This window comes from Gymnodraco acuticeps, unplaced genomic scaffold (genome assembly GCF_902827175.1).
Source record: "Gymnodraco acuticeps unplaced genomic scaffold, fGymAcu1.1, whole genome shotgun sequence".
Taxonomy (NCBI): domain Eukaryota; kingdom Metazoa; phylum Chordata; class Actinopteri; order Perciformes; family Bathydraconidae; genus Gymnodraco; species Gymnodraco acuticeps.
This window is the reverse complement of record NW_022990225.1, coordinates 71,275-83,707: the sequence shown is the minus strand read 5'-3', so window position 1 is coordinate 83,707 and position 12,433 is coordinate 71,275. Positions and strand designations below refer to the sequence as shown.

Sequence of the window (12,433 nt, the reverse complement as noted above, 5' to 3'; positions counted from 1 at the left end):
TGAAATGTGGAGAATCCATCTCACCACTTAATTTAAAGTAGTTTATAGACACAGGCATTGGTTTTCAGGGGCTTATCTAAAATGAACAGAGGTTTCAAATGTACCTGAACGTTTCTGTGGTTTACTGACATTATTGGCATAGTAACGTGATACAAACTATGGGATATAGTAAATTACTCGATGCCGAAACGAAACATCAATTATTAAAGCAAAGGTCTTACAGTATATGTATGATAAGATAAAGACTCAGACAGTGCATTTTTACCTGCTCCAGTATGGATTCCATGCAGAGTCAGGGAAGTGCTGTAATTTCCATGTGGTTATGTGGTGCACAGTGCCAAGAGGAAACTGGAACAGGGTCCTCCTGTTGTTTTCACACCGGAATGGCTTCCCTGTATGCATCACACCTTCTGCTAGCTGTTAGCCCCATGGAGAGAGGGAGAGTCACTTTGGGCAAGTCATTTCTCATTGACAGATTCAAAGCAGAAATACCATCTGCACAAAGGGTTGAATTAGGATGTTTTTCTGTGTGGTTCATCTTCATTATTTCTGATTTATCAACACTGCTGGATAGCCACTCATTTCAAAAGGTCTGGATTATTTGAAAGATGCTTTATCAACACTATTTCATCTTAGTGTGTGTGGTTGTCAAATAAAATATCACATACAGTGCATTTTCACTGCACAAGCCCCTGTGTAAGTCTGTTTTCAGTGTTGGTGATAGTGTAGTTATCTTTCACAGCCACTAGGGGGATATGGTCAGGGTGGTTGCTTTTTGGAGTACCAGGATTTTTCTCTGATCTGAGGTGTACCAGGGAGTTCTCCCACAGATACACACACAAACGGATCAAGGCAGACACACACACAGCTATGTTTACTACACACATTTTGCAGGGCTGAGGAAGTGTGCTCTGTGAGTCAAAAGCACAGGTAACTCTCGCCCCCCTCCCCAGAGGATCCCGCATTACCACATGAGAAGCTCCAGCCAGACAGCCTGTGTGTGTGTGTGTGTGTGTGTGTGTGTGTGTGTGTGTGTGTGTGTGTGTGTGTGTGTGTGTGTGTGTGTGTGTGTGTGTGTGTGTGTGTGTGTGTGTGTGCGTGCGTGCGTGTGTGTGTGTAAATGCTAAATGCCAATGTTTTTATACACGCAATTGCTTGTGTGAAGTGAACAGATTACCAATTTGTATGTGTGCATTTATATGTGGGCCCACTGCTTCTCTCACCTCCCCACTTCTCGGAGGCAAAATGAAGTCTGTCTGGCAGAGAATGTCTATTGTGTAGTGCTAATGTGATAGCAGAGATTAGCATTGTAATCCATTTAGCATAGAGCAGCTAATCCACTGTATTACTGTTGAAAAGGAATCAGATAATATTGGATGGCACCACTGTAGCTGCCTTAATGAATTTAAGCTGATGAAAAATTACTTTTTACGATATATTGATAATTACTGTTGCTGACAATGAAACCAGGATTAGTATTTTCATTAAAAAAAGATAATCATCAGCTTTGTTTTTTCAACAAAGGAATTGAAGTATTGGATCTGTTCAGTGTACGCTGCTGAGTAAGCTTTTTGTTTGTAGATAGTGTTTGTACTAAAACAAATCAATAGCTGTTTATTTTCAGGTTTATTTCAACAGTATGCACCCAGCAGCTGGATCTTTTGAGTAGTATTCTCTTTCAAGTGCAAGGTTTGATATCATGAGGGATACAGCATGCTGTAACTATCTTTCAAACGTATAACCCTAGGGTGACCCTGCTGTGTTAGTAAAAATAAATACAGCGTAAAACTGCTATTAAATACTTGCACCAATTCTTGTTAGAATAAGTCCCCTGGCCTTTGATTCAAATCAGTTGTTTCCCTAATGTGTTCCCCTCCAGTCCCAGAGTGCCTGCGTTGCATACTTGCGGACATGCTGTGACTCCCTGGTGGCTCATTTGTTTTGTTGGTGGTCAGATTGAGGGATAATATACTGTACAGGAGCTTCCCCTCGAAGCCCCTCTGCTCCCTGGTGACCGTGGATCCGTCCCAGCACAATAAAACTGTACATTCAGCCTTTGCTGTATAGACTCTCTGCCCTTTAACTCTGCGGGGCAATTGGCTTCACACTTCCCTTCTATAATTTATAGCGTTGGTTAGCACACACATCTTCACATACACTCACATGCTCACACATGCTGTGTACAATGCGCATATGCACAGCGCCTCAAATTAACCCGCCCGATCGGGCAGATTAGATAACCCCACCTGCTGAATCTGGCCCCTGCTCGCGTGGAAGTTTATTTTCTTCCTGCCTCCCTCTTTTCTTTGGCTCACTCCTATTCGCCTTCTGTTCTTTTCTTCAGAACTGACCCAAGTGCATACAATGGTTCCCAGTGAAAGTGTGTGAGGCTTTGATACACAGAATTCAAGGTCCTTTGAGATCCAGATCACTACACAAGCCAAGCAGGAGGCAGAGCGAGAGAGGAAGAATGGCTGAGAAACAAAGAGGGAAGGGGGGCGGGGTGAAATGAGGGTGAAAGATGGTGCCTGTTCAAAGAAATGTCATGTTGTGAAACTGGAGTACAGTAGAAGCAGCAGGAGCAGGGCAGGACGTGAACTGTACCCTGTGTACTAAGGTTACTGTCTTTACTATACAATGAGTGATTGTCTAAGCAAAGACAAAAAGAGAGATTCTGTAGGACTATAGAAGAGCCGTTAACGTGTAGAATACAGTCAAAGGCTGGAGCTATTGCCATTTCATGGTATGTGGAAAAAAATGGGGTCAAAACATTGTTGTGCCATAACTGGAGCCTGGTTTAGCAGCCTCTAGAGTGAGTCATATTAACTGGCTTTGTATGTTTTGCTTGTTGCACTTGCTTTATGTTGGGCTATGTTAGCAAAGAGGTCTTGTAGCTAGCTTTTGTTGTTAATGTAATCATTACAGATCCATGTGTAATGGTACTATTTATAGTTATCACAGAGGTGTATAAGTAATTTTCACTCGGAAACTGTAGGTGCACTAAATAGCTAAATAAATAGCAGAACCTAACATTAAAGGGCTTGATTAATTATTTAATAATCATGAAGTGTCTCACCTGTCTGCGCGACCATCTGCTTCCTGTCAAATTATCTCCTGTTTGTGCCTGTTACCCATGACTCCATAAGTGCTGAAGAGCTACCAAGAGTCATCACAACTTTAACAAGACTTGCTTCACACCTGTCCACAAGCCCACACAGGTGTGTGTGTGTGTGTGTGTGTGTGTGTGTGTGTGTGTGTGTGTGTGTGTGTGTGTGTGTGTGTGTGGTGTGTGTGTGTGTGGTGTGTGTGTGTGTGTGTGTGTGTGTGTGTGTGTGTGTGTGTGTGTGTGTGTGTGTGTGTGTGTGTGAGCATTTATTCTACTGGGTGCTGAAAGTTCCTTGGGTAGGCATGTGTCAAAGTTGTGTGTTAGTTGGAAATTACATCCAGAGGACCAGATTTAGAATGGATCATTTGGAACACACCCCGTGCGTTTGTTTGTGTGTGACGATGTAAGCAGATGTTCAGGCATAAGCCAGAACACTTCCATCACACCACCAAGTGTGCACAGAGCCAATTCCATGCACTTTCTGCTGAGCAAACACACCTAGGGGCTCGCAAGCCACACCTCTTGCCCAGATGTCTAATTACTGTAATCACTTTTGAATGGCTGAAACCGTGATAGAGAAAGATGAGCGTCTCAGGCACCGCACAGAGAGCCATGATGCATGGGGAAATCCTCAGGCTGCGTGTGGTAAATGAGCAGTTTTATCTATAATAATTCTCAAAAGTACCTTTTTAATGATACCTTGGTCCCTGATTGCACACTTTATTGTCCTAAGCGTCACCGTGTTCCATTGCAGAGACCTTCCTTGTGAAAGGCAACGTGATTCTTTTCTACCTTTGCTTCTGTTTTACCACAGTTATTCTTTATTGTATTTCAGCCCTTCCAATTACTCTTGAACTATTGTAACCTCTTCTTAAAGAGAGGCAGTTTTTATTTCATTTTAAGTTGTCTTTTACTTAAATTAAAGAATTGCGCACTTTCTGCGCAATTAAAACGTTATGCACGGTTAGTATTTACTCTATTGATTATTTACATTCTGTATAGTAATACTTGGGACTTAATTGAAGTGCTAGAACATATGCATACTGTGTATTTATACATTCATTCTTAATGTTCCTTGTTTTTCCCAGATCCGGGTGGACGGCTCCTCTCGGGCTCTGCAGTATGAGACTGTGCAGGCGGTGGACAATGGACCCATCCTCCGAGACATGGCCTTCTCTCCTGACCACCACCATCTCTATGTCATGTCTGAGACCCAGGTCAGACACACACTCACACACATGAAAAGTCTCCCCTGCTAAATCAATATCATAACCACTGGCATTTATCATTTTCCTCATGTCAAAGGCTACAATAACCTTTGGTGTAGCGTGGAGGATTTTATTACAGCCTGGCTGGAGGAGAGAAAGGGATTAGATAGACTGCTGCTGCTATGACCAAGTCTTTTTATAGAAACACACTGTGAGGCTAGAGTTGGAGTGAATAAATGTGTTGAATTATAGCGAGAGAGGAGAGTGGTCTCAGTACACTTGTATGTGTGTGTGTGTGATGGTGTGTGTGCATGGGCACGTCCAGATTCACACATCCACACTATCTCTCTTAGTGCCTTTGATGGCATGGAATGTGGAGTGAAATAGCAGCACTCAGTGTAATGGACACACACACAGTGAGACTGTGAACACCTCTATCAGAGGCAACGGCTCGCTAAAATAGCACCATGGAAAGTCCATAACACATGCTGGGCTCAAAGAGATGCACACACAGCCATGGCTCACTGGGTTGGGTTTTCACTTTCTCTTGATGTTACTCACAAAGAGACACAAAGCTATGAGTGTGTATACTTATATTATATGTTATACATGTATAGATGGAAGACAAGGTGTTATGACTCGGCTCAAAAGGCCACAACAAAGAGGAGACACACCATGTCGATGGTTAACAAAATGTGTTTATTTAGGACAAACAAATCAAATCAAAACCAGTAAAGTATGAGGTGTGGATGTCAGTGGTATCAGTAATGTAAATGCAGGGTGAGGATTGTATGGACATGTATGTGTGTGAGAGTGTTTAAGTGCACAAAATAAAGCAACTGAAGAAACTCATAATATACTCAACAAAACCGGGGTGCCTGCAGGGAGAAGCAGAGAGGCTTTAAATAGCTGCAGGGCACCAGACCCAGGTGCCCTGAGTTACTGCAATCACCAATCACCACAGCACAGACAGGACAACCACCTCCTCTCTACTGATGAACCCACAGGGGCATCACACAAGGCATGGGAAATATATTTGTATAGTACCTTGCAACAGCAAGGCAAATACAAAAAGACCCATATAAATAACATTATAAAAAGAGAAATATAAGAGCTAAAATACAAAAGGGTAAATAAGACAGGGCAAGATATGACTACATAGTCCCACAAAAGTGTTAAGCCCTATTTGTAAACACACACATGAAATCATTAAACAAAAATGTGGCCAGCATTTTGATAATGTTTGGTTGATCTCTCTCTTTCAAGCTTTTTTTGGCATCATTTTCGGTCAGCATAAATGTGATTGCTAGAATAATGTTGCAAAAGCTTTGAGTTAAGATATCATTTTCCTTCTCGCTCCTCTCTATCTGCTGCCAGCAGTAATCACAGAAGGCCGCTGCTGTTTAGTTGGCAGTGATAGCCTAGTCGCCCTGTATTATGGACCTCTCTGGCACCATGAAAGTGTCAGTATTTGCTAATGTGTATTGCAATTTGTTTGTGTGTATGTGTGTAAATGTGAGCACATTTTAAGAGTCCAGATTATCCTGATAACACTTTAAATATCACACAGGCAGTGAGTGGAAGATGCCCTTTCAAATGCAGCCTGGTTGTCTCTCCTATGGGTCTCAGCCGGTCCATCTGCACAGAGAGTAGGAAAGGAAGCAAGGGAGGCACACAAGTTAGCAGAATAAGGACATTTAAGAGGCTATTTTGTCATGGTTTCTAATTCCATCCAATTAATCTTTTGTACAAAAGGGAGAATTTAGTTTTATCCCTCTTTTTGAAAAATTGCAGTGCGTGTAATTGAGCATAGGGAAGATATTACAGAAAAACAAATGAATTATTATTAATACTTAATTTCCATTTGTTCCCATTATGTTGGATCCTTTTATGCTTCGCTATAATCGCCAACATCGTGTTACACATGTAGCATTTCATTTTGTAATTTAGCAACGTAAGCTAATTGCATATCAATTAGCATATATTGAAGAAAAAAATTAACCAAATTAGTTTTGTTGGCCAATAGTGGTCCCGTGTGTGTGTGTGTGTGTGTGTGTGTGTGTGTGTGTGTGTGTGTGTGTGTGTGTGTGTGTGTGTGTGTGTGTGTGTGTGTGTGTGTGTGTGTGTGTGTGTGTGTGTGTGTGTGTGTGTAAGGCCTTCGTAGTAATTAGTCTATTAGCCTAATAGCCTAGTTAGAGAGCTGACCCCCTCTAACTGTTTAGGGAAGATCATCTGGGAATTGCCATAGACACAAATATGGAAAGTAGTTAATGAACACAACACTTACACACAAATGATACTCTAGTACAGTGGTTCTCAAATGGGGGTACGCGGACCCCTAGGGGTACGTTGGAGTACTGCAGGGGGTACGTGAGATTTATTTTATGTTAATGAAAAAAAAACATAATTAATGCATTTAAACAAACTACTAATAGTAGATTAACTACTTTATTCAAAGGTTTACAGTAATTCTGGATAATAAAATGGGAAAAATAAACGGGGTGCTCTCTTTTCCTCTCCCTCTCCTGACAGCCCGTCAGTCTCGTGCAGCTCGCTGAACCTGTAATAAGTGACCCGACAGTAAAGAATAAATATATGTATAACTAGTTTAGCTAGTTCCAGAGTAGATGAAATAGCTAAGTGTGTTAGGTCTAACTCTTAGTGTATTTTGCTCCACTCAACGGTCCGACACAGCAGGGGAGCTGTGATCATGCAGAGCTGCGTGTTCTCCGTCAGCAGCAGCTGACCTGATCTCTCTCTCTCTCGCGTCCGGTTAGACTTCACTCGCGTTTATGTCCAAATCTATCAGATCTAGCTAGTTCTAGTTAATGATATGACTGCCTGCTTATCAAAGGACCTAAACAATAAGCGTTGCTTGGCAACGGCGTGTGGCCGCAAAGTATAGCATTATGCATATGTTTATATGAGGGGTCAAAATCCCATGCTCATAAAATGCTCATATATTTTGTTCTTTTCATTCCCCACGCCCCAAAATAAATAAATAAACTAATTTTAGGAAAAGTAAGGAAGTTTAAGCAGTGTGGGTTTTATATGAACAGAGTTACACATATTTCAAAACGCGAAGTGTAATAACTGCAGTTAGCCTCCCTGTCAGCATGACAAAGATCCTCAGTGAAGCTCAAGCCCATGTTTCACTACATTGTAAGTACAACTTATTAAAAAGATCAGTTCAATGCAACTAATGTCGTCTTAGTGTTATTGCATGATGTTAAAATTGGTTTGCCATGAATTTAGTGATGGATTGTAAACATTTGAAATGTAGCATTTAAGTGTTTCTCAGTTACTGTTGTTGTTTTAATAAATCAGACACTGATGGTGCAGCGCTGTGCTGTACCTCTTTATATAGGCATTTTTTCCCAAACAATTGTTTTTGCGCTGATCTTGGCTGAATTTCTTTTTCAAAGGGGGTACATTATTGAAAAAAGTTTGAGAACCACTGATCTAGTAGAACAAAGTAGAAGTGAATGAATGCAAGATCTTATTTAACTAATTGTTTCAATTTTGTATTGTTATTTCTTTCTTTCTTATACCACAGATCTGTTATCTCATGTCAGTAGACTTTATTCTTCATGCAGATTCAGACAGCTGAAACACTGCTTTATTACCACCAGTTGTTTTATACTCTGCTGTGTCAGCAATCACTAAAGGAGTTCAGTGCATATTGCTTCATCTCAAATGTGCAGCAACAATATGTAGCATTACAGGTTTATTCTCACAGCTTTCTCTGCAGCAAATTCATTCCTGATGGTTTCCCTCAAAACTGTGAGCGGAATTGTTTCCCGTCATGCTGATTCTTCAAGTCCAGACAAGTTTTATTAAATGTCGAAGAGGTCTACAGGATGAGCTAGAAATGTAAACAGAAAAAGTATATTAACATGATTCAGTTCCACATAATTACATGTGGCTTTCATTTGCTATCAGTACTGATACAGATCACATCTTTCGAAAAAATAATGTTGATGAATGTTATCTTGTATTTCTTGCGTGCGTTTTTTATTAACCTCACTGCCAGGTTCAAAGGTCATGTTGTGGTCAGCCGTACAGTTCTGAATAACCATACTGCCTGCATGATCAGAGGCTGGTTTACAATAACAGCTTGCACAAACACACAAACACAATTCTAATTCCCATTGGTGGCAAACGCTATTAAAGCAGCTTGAGTGGGTCGATAGCAGAAGGCCACCTGCTGTTTCTGGGGCCTGGGGCTCAGACACTCAGTGATAGATGGAAAGAGAGGAGAGCAGAGGAGAGCTGAGGAGAGGAGAGGAGAGGAGAGGAGAGGAGAGCAGAGCAGAGCAGAGGGCCCACAACAGGAGGCTGAGAACAGAGGCAGTCGATACAGCCTCTCTCCTGCTGTTCTCAGCCTTGAAACCTTTCCCTTCAGTCCAAGAGAGCTCCTCTGCATCCTGGCTGCAGCAGAGGATGGAGAGGGTCAGCCTGATGTTGGAGGAGAGAGGGTCAGGAGAAGGATAAAGAGAGGAGTTTAAGCAGGGAGAAGTAAGCAGTCATTAAGAGACAATGTTCTGCTATTCCTCTCTCTGTTTGCTAATAGGTGGATACGTATGTTTTAATAGTTCCTACTACAAACAGAGGCTCTGCTTCAGGCGAAGGTGAACACAAATGTAACCTTATTTACTGTGATTGATCAACTTGAGTAGCTTATATTTCTGATCCCAGCTCATGAGAGTAAAGTAAACTAAGTGTTTCTCCTTTTTATTAACAGAAAACGACTGCAAACCTTGTCCTCACTGCAATCACAATCCTCTATCGCAAAGTCAATGAAAGAAAACAGACAGGATTACTTATATAATGATTTCCCGGCAGAGTACTTTTGTTTCTTTATCAGTATAAACATTTGTCATTTCTAATCTAGTCAGCAAAGCCTTTTTCAGTGCAGACTCTACTACGATACTGATCTATAAATGCATGCCAATGTAGTGACTGAAGCACCTTGACAAAGACGTATACACCTTGCTTCAGGCAGCGACATCCTGCTGAGAGTCACTCTGTACCCTGCTTGTCTGCGTCACATTATAAAGTCATTACAGAGGAAAGCTATAGCAGCCCAACACTAACACATGCAGTGTCCTGTACTGCATAACCAGTCTCCAGTACTTTTCTCTACCTTCATTCTTACAATCTCTGTTCTTTTCTTTCTCCTCTCCTCCCTGTGACTGTGTCCTCTTTGTTAGATTTGGTTTTCTTTCAGGATTATAGATTTCAGCTCCTGCCACCCCTATTCATTTCTAAGGGGATTTGTAAAGCGAATGAGGATTCAGCCTTTTGTGTTCCGTGTTCCTCTTTCTTCATCTCCGCTCTCTCCATCTTTATTCCATTTCCAACCCTCTCTTGCTACCCTTTGTCCTTTTTCCCCTAGCCTTCCCCCAATCCATTCCTCCACTCCTTCCACCATTCCTCCCCTAGTCTCTCATTAATCCAGTGATTGGCTGCCCTCTAATGGGATATGTCTCTGTATCTCCCTCTCATACTCACACAAGCCATGTTATTAGCGGGTTAAATAGATGTTCTGGTATAAAGAGGCCAGTCAGATGATAGAATAGGCTCTGATTATGGATGTTGGTGTTTGAGTGACAGGGGCAAGTCAATCCCACTGTTACACTGAGCTGCTGCTGTTCTTCACCATCCTGTTAACACCGGGTCATGTCAACCACAGTGAGGAGGACATTGGGTATGAATGAGGCGGGGGACACTGGAGGTTGGGGGGATCATTCAATGCAAGTTCAGTCTGAAAATTAAAGTACAAATCACACATTAACTATGTAATGTATAGAGATGTAAAAAAGTGAAGTTAACAGGAACATTTAAATCTAGCACTCAAGCTTTTGCATGATGTGGACAATCTACTGTTTTAGTGTACACCCTTTCCAAAACAGCAAAAATATATAAAATCGTCAACATGAGAGATCTTGATTAAAGATCTTTAAATACATATACAGTTGTCTCTAAATGTCTATTACTGTTGCACAACCATTATAAAGATACCTCAATAATGCACATTAATTATTTTTGTAACATCCCTCTTGTAATAGTAGAAGAAACTAACAAGATATATTGTTAACCATAAATGCATTTCTGTGGTCTTGTTTCCCTAGAAATGCAGACACCAGCACTATATAGTATATTATGCATGAATCAGCAATGCCGCACATTCAACACTGTGCAGTCAAATGGAGCATAAGAAACTTGCTTGGACGTGATCATGAGCAAGAAATTTAATCAAATGTGATTTTGAAAGCTCGTTACACTCCTATGGTGCTGGGTTGCGACTTGACATGGGTTCCAGGGCATTTAGGAACGGTTCAGGCTGTTTTTGTGGTGTCTTAGTCATTCAATCCAACCTCCAATGTTCCCATAGCAGTAGCGTTAGCCTCCAGCATACACATTCACTCCTCCTGCCAGCACCCGTTCAGTGATTCAGTTAGATTGTATCCAGTATGTTCCTACATGGTTTCTATGCGCAAGTAATTTTTTTCAACATTTACCATGGTTTGTACATGCCACATATAAACTGTTGCTCGAAAGTGCAGTGACTGGGTGTTAAATTATTTATCTGCAGCGTAGCAAAAGCAGATCTGTAAGTGTGAATTATTGAAAATGTGTACTATAGTGGGGTGAGATCGTTCAAAGTAAAAGTGCTTTTTTCCAGTTTTGAACCCCCTTAGGGAAATTCGACAAGCTCATTTGTAGAAGTATCGCGTCTTCGCATCAAAGACGTTTAATACCAGAATCCTTTCATTTCTATCAGCGGGAAACTTTTTACCGCATCCCTTACTGTGTGGCTTCCTCACCCCTTTATTGTGAAGCTGTGGGTTATGGAGGTGTTTGGATGTGCATATTATGTCGTGTCCCAGTTTAGCTGCAGGATAATGTGGTCTAACAAGGCAAGCGAACAGAGCTGATGTGTTGCTGCCTGGCACACTTCTGAAAAATGTCAACTAAGTGGGGCACGCGAGGTTGGAGAGAACTCTTCTAGTTTACTCCTTTCAGATGTGTTACCTTTGTCTTCGCAATCTTTCTCTCCTGCTGTTTCTTGGTGTATTTCGAAATCATGTGTTCTTATTTATTTTCCTGTTGCAGATCATTATGAATCTATAAGCTACCTCATAGTACTATAACAGACACTTCACGAAATGTGTCATGTATGTGAGTCATCATCCACATCTTCTGTTGTCTTAGCTGCTGGAAACAGTCCAAACTGTTCACTCTGTCTGCGTAATGCAGACCTTATCTTTGCCTAGGCTGTGCCCCAGGGCAAGATGAGGCAGCCTGTGCTAAATTAGTCACTATATGTGTGTGTGTTGCTACACTTTTAGCTCCTGCCAAAGGGAGAAATGGCATTACAGACTAAATGCAAGTGGTCAGATCTAACCCAACACCTTCAATGCTCTGACATACATCATGTCTTCAGCTTGGTTTTAGCACAGAGCACTGAGGGTGTAATGTCAACATTAGCATGATTAGGACAAGTTCTGCTGTATAAATAAAAAGTACTGTTGCTGAGCTTCCCATGCTTCAGCTTAGCTTATTCGGTAAGCATAGACCTACCAAACATGACAGGTGGTAAAAATATAGCCTAGCATGCCTCATGCAGGAAATTCTTCTCTGTAAACCGTTATTAGTAAACTGCCCGCAGCTTATTTACTGCCTTTTTGTGTATGGGGGGGCCTTACCTTCTTTGGAATGGAAAGATAAGTGAAAATGATTGATTGTATCCAAGTCGTTTGTCATGCGCTGACAGTCCTGACAGCGCAATGGATGGCTTTCTCATTTGACCTCCGAGAACCTCAAATGAAAACAATATTGCACTTGCAGCCACTGGCCCGCTCTGTTAAGAGTTTATGATGTAACACCGTTGGTAGGTGGTTGACGGATTGACTGGCGCGTCAGCTGTGACGAGGCAGCGGGTCGTTGATGTGTCCCTCGCTTCATTTGACTCCCACGTCAATCTGTCCTCCATCCAGCTGGAGAGTGGAGAGGTGGAAGGACAGGAAGACGAAAGATACCCCAGGAAATAAATGAAGGAATAAACGACAGAGAGAATAGATCTTCTGTGATAGATAGAGAAATGAATAAGAGA

General features: G+C 41.6%; 1 protein-coding gene across 1 annotated transcript in view; it reads left to right on the top strand.

Moving 5' to 3' along the window:
- The window catches only part of plxna4 (plexin A4), a gene marked incomplete at its 3' end in the record, with an annotated part of 211,080 nt that overhangs the window by 128,719 nt on the left and 69,928 nt on the right, over positions 1-12,433 (top strand). Inside the window, exon 4 of the mRNA XM_034218841.1 lies at positions 4,195-4,323. Coding sequence (XP_034074732.1) covers positions 4,195-4,323 — 129 coding nt within the window. The remainder of the gene's footprint in view (positions 1-4,194; positions 4,324-12,433) is intronic.